The sequence below is a fragment of the Protobothrops mucrosquamatus genome, unplaced genomic scaffold, assembly GCF_001527695.2.
Source record: "Protobothrops mucrosquamatus isolate PMUCROS unplaced genomic scaffold, P.Mucros_1.0 scaffold2747, whole genome shotgun sequence".
Classification (NCBI taxonomy): Eukaryota; Metazoa; Chordata; class Lepidosauria; order Squamata; family Viperidae; genus Protobothrops; species Protobothrops mucrosquamatus.
Window position 1 is genome coordinate 38,865 of NW_015388788.1, and position 12,237 is coordinate 51,101.

General features: G+C 42.2%; 1 protein-coding gene across 1 annotated transcript; it reads right to left on the reverse strand.

The window, feature by feature from the left end:
• Positions 1-5,309: 5,309 nt before the first annotated feature.
• LOC107296323 (potassium channel subfamily K member 15) lies at positions 5,310-10,823 on the reverse strand. The gene is made up of 2 exons (XM_015825665.2): positions 10,541-10,823; positions 5,310-6,228 (listed from the first exon to the last, which is right to left on the reverse strand). The coding sequence occupies exons 1-2, from the start codon at positions 10,821-10,823 to the stop codon at positions 5,312-5,314; spliced, it is 1,200 nt and encodes a 399-aa protein (XP_015681151.1). The 3' UTR covers positions 5,310-5,311.
• Between the last annotated feature and the right edge of the window lie 1,414 nt (positions 10,824-12,237).

Below are 12,237 nucleotides of genomic sequence, written 5' to 3' on the forward strand. Positions count from 1 at the left end.
TCCAATAACCTGTTCCCTCTTCTTTTAGCCAGGGTCTAAAGCATAAATTTGCCCTAGACCAGGGGTAGGCAACCTTGGCTCTTTTATGACTCGTGGACTTCAGCTCCCAGAATTCCTGAGCCAGCACTGGAAGTTGAAGTCCACGAGTCATAAAAGAGCCAAGGTTGCCTACCCCTGCCCTAGACTTAGTCAAAACAGCTACCTGGCCTATGACAGGAAAAATAAAGCAAGATTCCTATGAAAAAACAAAATTTGAATCAGATATGTTTTATATTCAATTTGATGCCATAGAGCAGAGTTCCTCAACCATGGCAATTTTTAAGATGTGATTTTAAGATTAAGATTTTAAGGTTGCCAAGGTTGAAAACCACTGTTTTAAAGGACTGGGGGGGGGGGAAGGCGGAGACATTATTGGTAAAACTTGATTGTTTCATTTTTTTTCCAATAAAGCACTCTGATGGGAAAAGGAGAAAGCCAGAAATAGGTATGTGTAAAAAAAAAAAATCCTGGGTAAGGAACAGCTTGTGCCTAAACAGAAGCACCTGTTTTGTCTGTGCACAGAATAAAATGAGAATATTTTGGTCCAAGCAGAATGGTTTGGACAGCAGGGAGAAAAAGTTGAGATCAACAGTTAGTGGGGAGAAAGGAAGGGAGGAACGTGCTGGGAAGATTAAATTGGAGCGATATATCTCTGGTGGTCCAAGAGAGACCAGCCTTGACTACCCCCGTTCCCCCCCCCACTCTGAACTGGCCTGAAATGGTTCAGGATGAGCGTTTCCCCATTTTGTGCACACTTGTAGAGTGGAATAAAGTGACTAGAGAGCCACATTTTAATTTGAAATAGTTCTTTACTTAGAGCAAGTACAGAAATATTTGACGGAAGAATACAGAATATCTTTTCTCATGAAGCTGGTCCCTCTGGATGGACATGAGGAACCACTGGAAAAGTTTAGGCACCATCCATATGTAGTAACAAAATGGACCTGAGCACTTATATCTTTTTAGAAAGCATACCCAAATTAAAACAATTGTTTGAGCAGAATCTTCCAGACAAATTCATTAAAATCAGTATAAAACTTACTTTCAATATTGATACTTGTTGAAATAATTTTTCATTTCCTGGACATTTGATGTCTCGTGCTGCTGCTGCACCCACATTATTTAAATTCCATTGTTTATAGGTTTTAATAAGGTTAATTTTGTATTAAGTTAGGTGGGTTATTATATTAACTGCATAATGTTAATGTTGTCCAGCACCTGGTAACTATAGCATAGAAAAGTTAAAATAACAAAACCACCTTTTGTTTCGTAATTTGCAAGTTCCCTGCCTTAAGCTTCTACAGTGACTTTACCCATTAAACAATAAATGGGATTAATAAATTTTCCCTCCCCACCATCAAATTAACATCTCTCTAAATTTGAATAAGTAAGTGTTCCTAAACCAATTTCAAAAATAACATTACCGTCATTAAAAAAAATAATTAAAAAGGCCTTGATCTAAAACTCTGGCATCCATTTTTTTTAAACTGGGCAGCTTCATTCCTTCAGATGTACTTACTGATTCTTCACAATAAATACATCTGTTGAAAAAGATGCAGCCATTTATGGTTTCTCTCATGCTAATTGATGGGAGATACAAATCAGGCCCAAAGTTGAAGCAGACAATCTCTGATTCAAGAAAAGGGTATTTTTTTCCCCTAAAATATCAGAATAAGCCCAGAATCAAATCATGTGTCTGGTGCATAGCCTGAGATTAAATCATTGGCAGGCAAGCATAGACGCTCTGCTTCCAACTACTGCATAATAAGACTTTCAACTTCTTCATTAGTAAGACAATGTGTGTTTACAGAAACAGATACCATTCCCATACAATATGCAACAAAATTGGGCTTTTTAAAAAGGAAATGTTATGCTCATCATGCATGCCTTTCAACAGTTATTATACTCTAAGAGACTTAATATTATAAATAAGCTCACTTCACAGGCCTATATTGCAACCATAGGAGAGTGCCGAGCAATAAATATAGCAATATATTTCTTGTGAAAGGAATAAGAATGTCTCATCTGCAGTATACCTGCTTTGCATGTAAAAGAATATATGTAAGACTCTACTGTAGCTAAAAAGATTATGGATTAAAAAAATCTCTGGACATTTCCCTCATCACCAGCTAGATTATTCTGGACTAGATGGGCAAATGGACTTTGTTCAAGAAAAGCAATTTATGTACCAGTATTAGCAAAGATTCATATGTCACACTAAGCCAGCGCTCCAGAGGCTATTGAATAAGTCACAAATAACTAGGTTCATTCACCATCCTAAGCCTGATTTGCAATAATTATTCAAATTAGTTTGAAGCAATTTAGAAGCCTGCTTGCTTCTTGTGGAAGCCTGAAAAAGCTGTGCCCACCTATTTATGTGCAAGTCCTATTGCATCCCCATGGCACCTCAGGAGTGGAAGTTCCTGCATTTACTGCACAATAAACTAAATTAAAAAGTAATTAACCACTGTGCCAAATTAGTCATTACATTCAAGACTGGAACTCAATGTTAAAACATTAGTGCTGCTTTTTCTGTGTGCCTATTTTAATTATCTAACTGCAAAAGTGTCATTTTTTGCTCCCAGTGGTGTAGTTAACATTCCCAGTTTCAGACAATATAAACCAATAGTCTATTGCACAGGGGTGACCTACCCAATTATAGAAAAGATGCTGAAGACGGGGAAGAGTCAGCATAAAATCACAGCACACATTCTATCAATGCAGGAGACAGAGAATATCTGAATTGGCCTGAATCCAAAGACTAGGGCAGGGGTAGGCAACCTTGGCTCTTTTATGACTCGTGGACTTCAACTCCCAGAATTCCTGAGCCAGCTATGCTGGACTAGGGGGATGCTGCCTAATGAGGAAATGTAGTTTAGGGTTTTCTGAGATGACAGGAAGAGTGCTTTGTATATGTTTTTAAGGTCTAGCTTTGCCAAGAAATGGGAATAATATTTTTTACAAGCAAATATCTGCATATATTAATCAAACCAGATTGAAAGCTCAACAGAAAGGGGGCTTGGGAAGAAATTGGCAATAACAGAAGTTGTGAATCACAACTAGCTGCTCTTCCCTAATCTGTTGCTCCTCAGATATGTGATCCCTGCAATTCCCAGCAGGAATGGTTGGGGGAAAGTTCCATTTGTTCTAAGCTGGAAGGGAAATGAGGAAAAAAAATGTAACACTGATTGGGATTTGCAGAGGACCAGGAGAGGTGTTCTGATGATTAGCACAGGTTGTTTGCCTTACTTGCAAAGGCCACTAAGGATTGCAGACCAAATGTAAACTAGAGAGGGCCCAATGAACAATATTATCTTATGTGCCTTGTCCAGTTTTATCAGCTGAGAGAAAGGCAATTGTGAGATCCTAGCAACACTGGAAGTCTTGGAATATAAATAACAAAAAGGGCTAGAAACATGCAACAGTTGTAGAAGGCAACTGTTTCATGATTTCCAGATTGAGCAATGCCTTTAATTGGCTTCTGTCTGTATGTGAAAGATGGCTATATAAAATGGTAGCGTGTTTCTTTATGGTTTAAAAAAGCTACAATGCTTTTTTATAGTATCTTTCTTCCCACTCCTCCTGAATACTGTTTTCAACCCCCAAAGTGATATCACTGTACAATTTTATTTCCCACCACTGTGTATGCAAATAAGTTTCTAAATATAGACATTTATAGCCAGAATGAAGTGAGATGCACATGGATGTGTAGTCTGAGTGATTACACTATAGATTATCATTCATACCTGGTGGACAGTTATATGGCTGTTTTCAGTGGCCTAAAACCTTTGTAAATACATGCAAATAAATACATTTAATTGAGGCACCATTTTCAGGCTATGGTGAATGCTGATTGACCTTAAAATAAGCCCACCCACCTTCATCTCTGAATAGAATTTCAAATCCAGAATGCCAAATGGGAGAGCAATTAAAACATCAATCTAAAAAAATCTGAATGGAAGAATCTCCCTATCAACATCCCCCCAAATAACCTTTGATGTTTGATGTTTAAAGATGTGCAGTACTACTGTAGACAAAGACATTTGTGGTGAGAAAGCAGAGCTTCTCCAGAATAACTATTACAAAGAAGCCCCGCTGGGTCACAAGTATGAGTAGTCCTTGTTTAGTGATCACAACTACGATTAAAACTCTGTTGTTAAGTGAAATGGTTGCTAAATGAAACTGTGACTATGTGACTATGCTTATTACCTTAGTTCAGCTTTCCTTTGCCTTACAGACTGGCAAAGATGGTAAATAGATTGTTTGTAAAGTTACTTTTTCATCACTGTGTTACTGTGAACAATCACTAAATGAGGCAGTCGCTAAACGAAGTCTGCCTGTAGTCACAAGGTAAATCTGGTTTAGCTACTAAAGTAGAGTAATTTGAACTAGAGCCCATAAGGATTCTTGATTCCCAATTCTTGAACAATAGCAATATATCCCAGCCTGAATGTAACCTGCAGAAATTAAGATGATTTGGATAATCAGGAGCAGATTTTTATCAAGAAGGACAATGAACTCTGTCCGTGTTTGATTCTTATAATAAACTTCTAGAAAGAATCCTTTCTTCCCAAGTGAAGAGCAGAAGGTGGTACAGGGGTATAAAGAACCATATTTGTCTTTGACAGTAAAACAGATACAAAGTCTAGTCATTCCTCCAACACTAACCAACTTTATTATGCTCCAAAGCTTATGCCTTATTACGGTCGGTTAGATTTGAAGGTGCTCCCAAGCTTTGTGTCCATTCTTTGCTCTATGAAGAATACTGAGTCTACAAACCTGACATCTGTACATTGTTTCTTTTAGGGTGTAGATTTCTTCAGCAAAACCAAGACAAGCTGAGCCTACAGGCTGTCTTGATACAACTGGGTACTATCTGTATATTTCCCCCAAAGGAATAACTAGACATCTCCACAGATGTTATGGCAACTCCAAGGCACTGTGGGGCTTTACAACTTAAATCCGTTGTACACTTGGCTTCTAATGCAAACGCTGTGACATATGCAGATGGGAGAACTATTATTCAGCATTAGTTTTCAAAAGGCATTGCTCAGGCAGGATTTCACGGGCTTGGCAGGAACGCAATATACATGAGTAGCCATTTCAGAATGTGCCTTCAGAGAAAAGGGGAGAGGAAAGAAAGGAGGGCACTCCACAACTATCTGACAATTCAATTCACAATTTATCATCAAAACACATGTTCAGTAGCAGGACGCAGGCCCGAGTAAAAATTAAAACAAAAACAAAAATGTTCAAAAGAGCATGCATGCTTTCAAATAGACTTTCTCCGGACTCTGGAGTGCCCTCGGCAACTGGGACTATCAGATGACAAAGTACTGCCAGGGGAAGACAAGCCAGTGTGATCCTTACCACCCAGGGAGACTTCCATGATTTTGTAAGAAATTGAGTTATAATAAACCAGATTTGTATGACAGTTGAAGGGTTCAGGATGGGGAGGATCTGGGCTTCTGTTCATCCGTGGCCTGTAACATAGGCATGTACAAAAGGAAGGGACTTTTGTGGTAGAAACCAAGGATTTGCCCCTCTGTCGCTCAGCATCATCATGGATCAATGGGATGAGGTTCATCTGACTGGTCCTGTCTTCTACAGGGAGCAAGATCTCATTTGTACTTCTGCTATCTTCCCTGGGTTTCAAGTTGATGTAATTTCTGGCTCTCCTTAAAGATGCCTTCTCTTCTTCATCCCGACGCTCATCTTCTGAGTTCATGATCAAAAATCTAAAGACCACTAAGTTAAGAAAGGCCCCAATCACTGTCAAGCCCACTAGGATATACATAAAGCTGAATGCTACATAGGGGGGCTTCTTCTGCAAAGCTTCATGTTTCTGCAGGGCAACAAAGTCTCCAAATCCAATGGTGGTCAATGTTATGAAGCAATAGTAAAAGGCATGAAAGAAAGTCCAGCCTTCAAAATAGGAAAAGGCAGCTGCCCCAATGCCTAATGTCCCCATACATGAGAGAAAACCAACCACAACCATATTTTTCATGGAGACTGTTGTCTGCCTCATTCCCAGGCACTGCTTTATTTTTTTTAGCAACATCCGAACAAGAATGTTCATGCGCTCCCCAAGGCTCTGGAACATAACCAGTGTGAGTGGGATACCAAGGATTGCATAGAACATGCAAAACACTTTGCCAGCATCAGTCCCAGGAGCTGCATGCCCATAACCTGCAGCAAAACAAGGAAATAAAAAGAGAAACTCATATTAAAAATTTAAAAAGAAACAAAATCATAGTCCACCCTATTTCAAGAACTAGCTTACTAATGCAAATATCAGGTAACTGCCTTCTTCTGTGTGGATGACGTGTAATGTCAGTCTCAAGAACTACATATTCTTCTAGGATACAAAACAGCCTTGTACAGTATGACACAAAGAGAAGATGATGAAACCTCATATGCGTTGAAGGATCAGATATTTAAGGATGATGAGAGGAAATGCAAACATGAAATGATATGACACCTTAGAAAAACACAAGCACTAATTTATTGGCCCAACGTATGTTGATATCTGAAGAAAACCTGGGGTTAACCCATAATAAGTAGTAGAAAAAGGCTTCCAAGTTCAAACTAGAGATTACTGATAACCCTTTCCAAGAATTAAAAATATTTGCTCCTGAAGATGTCCATGATGGAAGTTCCCAGCATTATACAACTTTGTTCCATTTTTCCAAACTTGATCACTGTTAAAATCCCCAAGAACAGTTAGTGAGTGGAGTTACTCAAGAGGGGAAAGTGAAATTTGTTATGTTCAATGCCAAGTTTGAGAACCATTGGAAAAAATTTCTTGTCTTCGCTATCCAATACCCTTCTTGAGTAGCCAGTTCACTAAAAGCCCACTACTCCAGTAAATTTAGAAGCAAAGATGCCTACACGCAACAACTCCAGCTTGCTCATACACACCTAGTTATTGAGTGTAATGTGAATTTGTTCCAGGCATTAAATTGTATGGACAGAAAGCTAGTAATATTTGTCAGGTAGCTGCTTTTGTAGACTTATTGGCAAAGCTGAACTATGAATTTCCACTCTAAACTTACAGGCCTGGTTAACTTTAAGCATTAACAGTATCTATTTATTATTTTGCTTGTTATTTTTCTAAATCTTTCCCAATTTTCTATTATTATTATTATTATTATTATTATTATTATTATTATTGGCTGGAGTGGGTAGACAGATAAACATTTCAAATGTCATTCCTCTTTAGATTTGTTTAACGGCATTATAAAATGATGGATTTTTTTTTCTTTTCAGTCCCTTTCCTAATGAATTGTGCTACACCATTATCTTTTTTTCACAGTTGCCAAACACCAGATCAATGTTTTCTTTGAGTACAGTATCCTCACTGTTGCACTTTTCCTAGCTGGTCAAAGTCATGCATATATAAAATAAATATTTTATCATAACCTACATCTACATTTTACTGCTTATCCATTCAGTTTGGAAACATGCTTGGAGAGCTCTCTGTAATCCCTTCCCCCATCATCAATGAGCATCATCTACTGCCCATCCCGATCGCTACATTATCTGTGAAAATATTAAAAACCAACATTTTCACTGGTGAGCCTCACTCGGGGCTCCATGTGTTATATCCCTCCACAGAGAAAAATGCCCATCTTTTCTACTATCTACATCATTTTTTAACTAAACTGTAAGCAGCCCTATTCCCAAGTCCGGGTTTCCTAAGAAGTAAAGACAACATTGGCACAACAAGATAAAGAAAGTGGGGATCAAAAACTGGATGCTGAGAAACGTAAGTGGAAGAGAAGGTGCTCTAAGGATAGAGTCACATGCAACCCAAACATGCCAACTTGCTTTCTGCAAGGTTTGGCAGGAACAACTTTGCATGGATTCTTTCCCATTCATTCTTGTCCCCTTATCCTGTATATAAACAATGATGTCAACGGTTCTTTTCCAAAGAAGAGACAGTTAAAGATACATGAATATATCACCATAGATGGAAATCATACTTGCGAATATTTATGTTATTGTGGGAAGAGAGGATTCTGGTCATGGAGAAATACTTATTTTTTCTTTCTGTCAAATATTGTCAACTGCCCTTTTTTTAAAACCAAAATTCAAACTCAATAATTTCGGCAGTGGGAATTGGGAAAACAAAAATATCCTAAACAGTATAGTTAGCAATTAATGTATAATTTTTAATATTTGAAACCCACTTGCTCTATGGATGCTGGAAGAAGCAATCACTACCAGTCCTCCAAAATGTTGGGGAAACACAGGGCAGAAATAAGTGCCCAAAAATACATATATTCTGTCCTTAAATACATTCATAGGCCCAGCTTAATAACAGCAAAGAGAATATTACTCTTGCTTTAAGTGATTTAATTTGCATCATGCTCGATGAGAGTTGCATATGCAATAGAACAGCAGTCCCCAACCTTTAGGGCACCAGGGACCGGTTCCATGGAGAGAGGTTTTTCCATGGACCGAAGGGAGTGTGGTTTCGCTTGTTTGTGCGGCCCTGTTGCTGGCATGTTGCGGCCCAATGCTGGTCCATGGACCAGGGGTTGGGAACCCTTGCAATATAAGAATAGGATATACAGGTAGTCTCAACTTACAACCATTGGTTTAGCAACCATTCAAAGTCCCGATAGTGCTGGAAAAAGTTGCTAATGATTGGTCCTTGCACTGATGACTATTGCAACATCCACATGGTCATGTGAAGGAAATTTGGGTGCTTGGCAAGTGGCATGTATTTATGATCGCTGCAGCATCCTGAGTCATGTGATTGCCATCTGCTACCTTCCTAGCTGACTTCTGACAAGCCAAGTCAATTTGGAAAATCAGACTTGCTTAATAACCTCATGATTCACTTAGCAACTACAGTCATTCACATAATAGCTATGGCAAAAAGGTCATAAAATCAGGCATGACTCACTTAACAACTCACTTCTGCTTAGCAACAGAAAGTCTGGTCCCAATTGTGGTTGTATGTGGAAGACTGCCTATACACAGAGTGGCTATTTCTAACCCTATGGCTGTGTCACTACTTCCAGTGCCCCTTTTTCCCTCTTAGGACTGGATCAGGCAGCAGTAATGGCTGCAGGGACCAGATCATCAGCCTTTAAGTGGCAAGGACGGTCCTAATATGAACTTTGCTAACAATTTACTTTTCCAGATCAATTGGGGATGGGTGGCCAGTTACATTACAGCGTATAAGATTGCAAAAGTTCCAAATTATCATTAGAAGATCTGAAGTGAGATGGCAATAATTCACATTGAAAGCTCATGAGATAAAGAGCTTATGCATCCCAATTTTCTTGAAAATTGTGAACCAGTATGAGTACACTAAACTGTCACTGATCCAGGCCCTCCCCAGTGAGCAGTATTCACATCTTGAGCCAGCCTTGGAAGTACTGTCCTTTTCTTTTTTTCTTTTTTAAGTGATCCCAGTTACATGTGGAAAGTGGATTGTGATCAAGCAGACAAAGCACCCTGTACATATTCAGAAATGCTTTTCATAATAGTTATCTCATACGTTCTGTAGTTAATTTCAAGCTAAAATTAAGCTTGAAATGTAGGCTTGTTGGGGGAGCTGAGGAAAGCTCACACCTGACTGATGGCTGCAACAGTTGATTCCTGGTGGTCCAGAAGTCAACTGTGAATTCCTCAGCTTGTAAGCCCCAAAGCCTCTTGAGACCACCAAGCTACCAAGATCAGCGAGACCCTGCGGAAGGCTGGCTTAAGAGAAGCTGCAGGAAACCCGACCACATTGACTAGGGTCATCAGTTTCTTCTGACTTCATGGGCTCTGGGTCCACTGAAGAGTTAGACCAGTGGTTCTCAACCTGTGGGTCGGGACCCCATTTGGGGTCGATCGACCATTTCACAGGGATCGCCAAGCAAGGCTGTCCGCCATTTTTTTCCCCTTTTCCGGCGGGTGCCTTACCTCCCTTGGGCTGGGCCAGCTGGTGGTCGGCCTGCTCCATCTCTGCCGCTTGCCAGCTACACCTCGGCCGGCGCAGGGGGCGGAACCACGCATGCGCGGCGCTCCTGGGCAGGGAAAGTCCTCGACTTACGACCGGTTGGGTAGTCCTCGACTTACAACCGGTTTAGTCCTCGACTTACGACCAGTTTAGTCCTCGACTTACGACCGGTTTAGTCCTCGACTTACGACCGGTTGGGGTCGCGGCATTAAAAAGGTTGAGAACCACTGAGTTAGACGCTCACCTGAAGGGAGGCAAACTCTCTCCACTAATGCCCTTACTACATGCAAATGCCAACTCGCCTAAACGGCCACGCCTTTTAAGACCTTGCGTACAGAGCTCGTGTTCAGCCTAGCCCTAGATGGATGCCTCAGGACGCGTCTACTGCCGGAGAGGCGGAGGAGAGCCGGGCGCACCCACAGGTGGCTTCTTGGAAGGGCGACAAGGGGTGGTGATGGGGCGGGGGGAAGGGAGGACCGTCCTTGCCGCCTCGTGGCCAAAGGGAAAGCGGACGCTGGGCGCCGAGAGTCGCGCACTCACCGATGGTGGTGATTACCGTGATGGCAAAGTAAAACGAGCCGGCGAACCTCCACTGACGGCCGGCTCGATGAGGCTCGGCCCGCAGGACCAGCCGCTCAAACTCCCGGTAGTCTTCCGCCGAGAAGCGGTACTTCCTTCGGAGGTCGCTGCGCTTCTGCTCCAGGAGGCGCTTGTGGCCGATCTCGGCCTCGGATTCGAGCGCATCGAAGACGGCGGCGCCCACCAGCAAATAGGAGAAAACGCAGACGATCAGCGAGACCGTGCGGAGGTTCTGCCGCTTCATGGCGAGCAGGCGGCCGCCCCAGGGAGGCAGCATCAGCCGGGGCGCCGCATGGCCCCGCGCAGCCGATCAGACCCTCCTACGCGCAGCCCGCCATCCCCTCGGCCACCCCCGGGCCGGCTTGGCGGGGCGAGGGAGCCCAGTTGGAAGCGAGAGCCCGGACCTGCCGTGGGCAGCTTCCGCCAGCAGCCCGGGTCGCCTCCCGTCCCGCCTGCCCTGCCTCGGATCAGCAGCTTCCCTAGCAGCTCGCAGCCGGGAGGTCGATTATGCCTTCCGCCGTGGTTCGGCTCGTACTTGCGGCGATCTCCGGCGTGTTGCAGCCAGAACCGTGCGCTCCAGGCGCAGGCAGGAGCCACCACGCCTCCCCTTTCCAGCTGCGGGTGTGGGAAGAGGGGCGGGCGGGCGGGGCCGGGAGCTCTTGCGCCACCGGAGGCCGCACCCCGGCGAGCCGAAGGAGCTTCGCTGTGAACCCGCGCTGTCCTAGCTGGAACCCTGAGCGCCCTGACCCGGGACCATGAATGGCCTTTAGGTTACCCCCTGACTGCGTTCCGGAACCTTAGTCGTCCTGGAAGCAAATCCCATCGGTTTCTGAGCAAGGCGGTCACGGGCACACGTAGCCTATGGAACACAGTAGGATTTATTTCCAAGTAGGCATCTTTTATTCATTGCAAACTGCACAGCTTACTTGGTCTTTGAATGACGTCATTAGGCCCAGTTTTTGTCCTGGCTCTCTTACAGTTTGAGAATGAGCCCCTCCATCAGGACAAAAATTAAAGTGGCTTTTAATTGCATTTGGCATCTTTATTGCAATTTATAGCATATCTCCCCCTCTTCACTGGCAATAACTTTTGGAGGTTTTCAAAAGCTGTAAAACTGAGGCTTTGAAGCACCTCTGATCTCATATACAGCCTTTTGCTTAATGCTGCTTGGCCAGGAAAAGAAACCAGATAGTAAAAGCATAACTGATGCTCTAAAAAGAAAACATTCCCGTTATCTACTTGATTTTGTTACGTTTCTGTTTGCAACCAAAGCTGTCTTCTGTAGTTGCTGCCAAAGTGTGGTAAATTTAATGTCAGCATTTTATTAACGTATCAAACTAATGAACAGCCAATCTATCAAAAAATAGGTGCTTAAAACAAATCTAGAAAAATTATTTGATGTGAAGTATGTTAAAACTGTGAATTTGATTCATTGAGATCAAAGCCAAAATGGTGTCAGTATAAATTTAGCTCTCAGTAATTCTTGTGATAGACATTATACTGCCTCCCACCCACTGCTAGGAGATTTGAAGAGCCCTCCAGCACAGCAGGGTAGATAAGTCACATGCTTGCTGTGTTTCTCTTTTGGTTCCTGTTTTGTAATTTTTTAAAATCATAATTAGACCAAGCAGATGGCAAGCTTGCTGAAAACAACTTCA

Excerpts from the sequence above, each read along its gene's own strand:
- LOC107296323 (XM_015825665.2), bottom strand. The coding sequence starts at position 10,823 with ATGAAGCGGCAGAACCTCCGCACGGTCTCGCTGATCGTCTGCGTTTTC. Across the intron at positions 6,229-10,540 it reads CACGGTAATCACCACCATCG|GTTATGGGCATGCAGCTCCT; the intron begins GTGAGTGCGCGA and ends GTTTTGCTGCAG.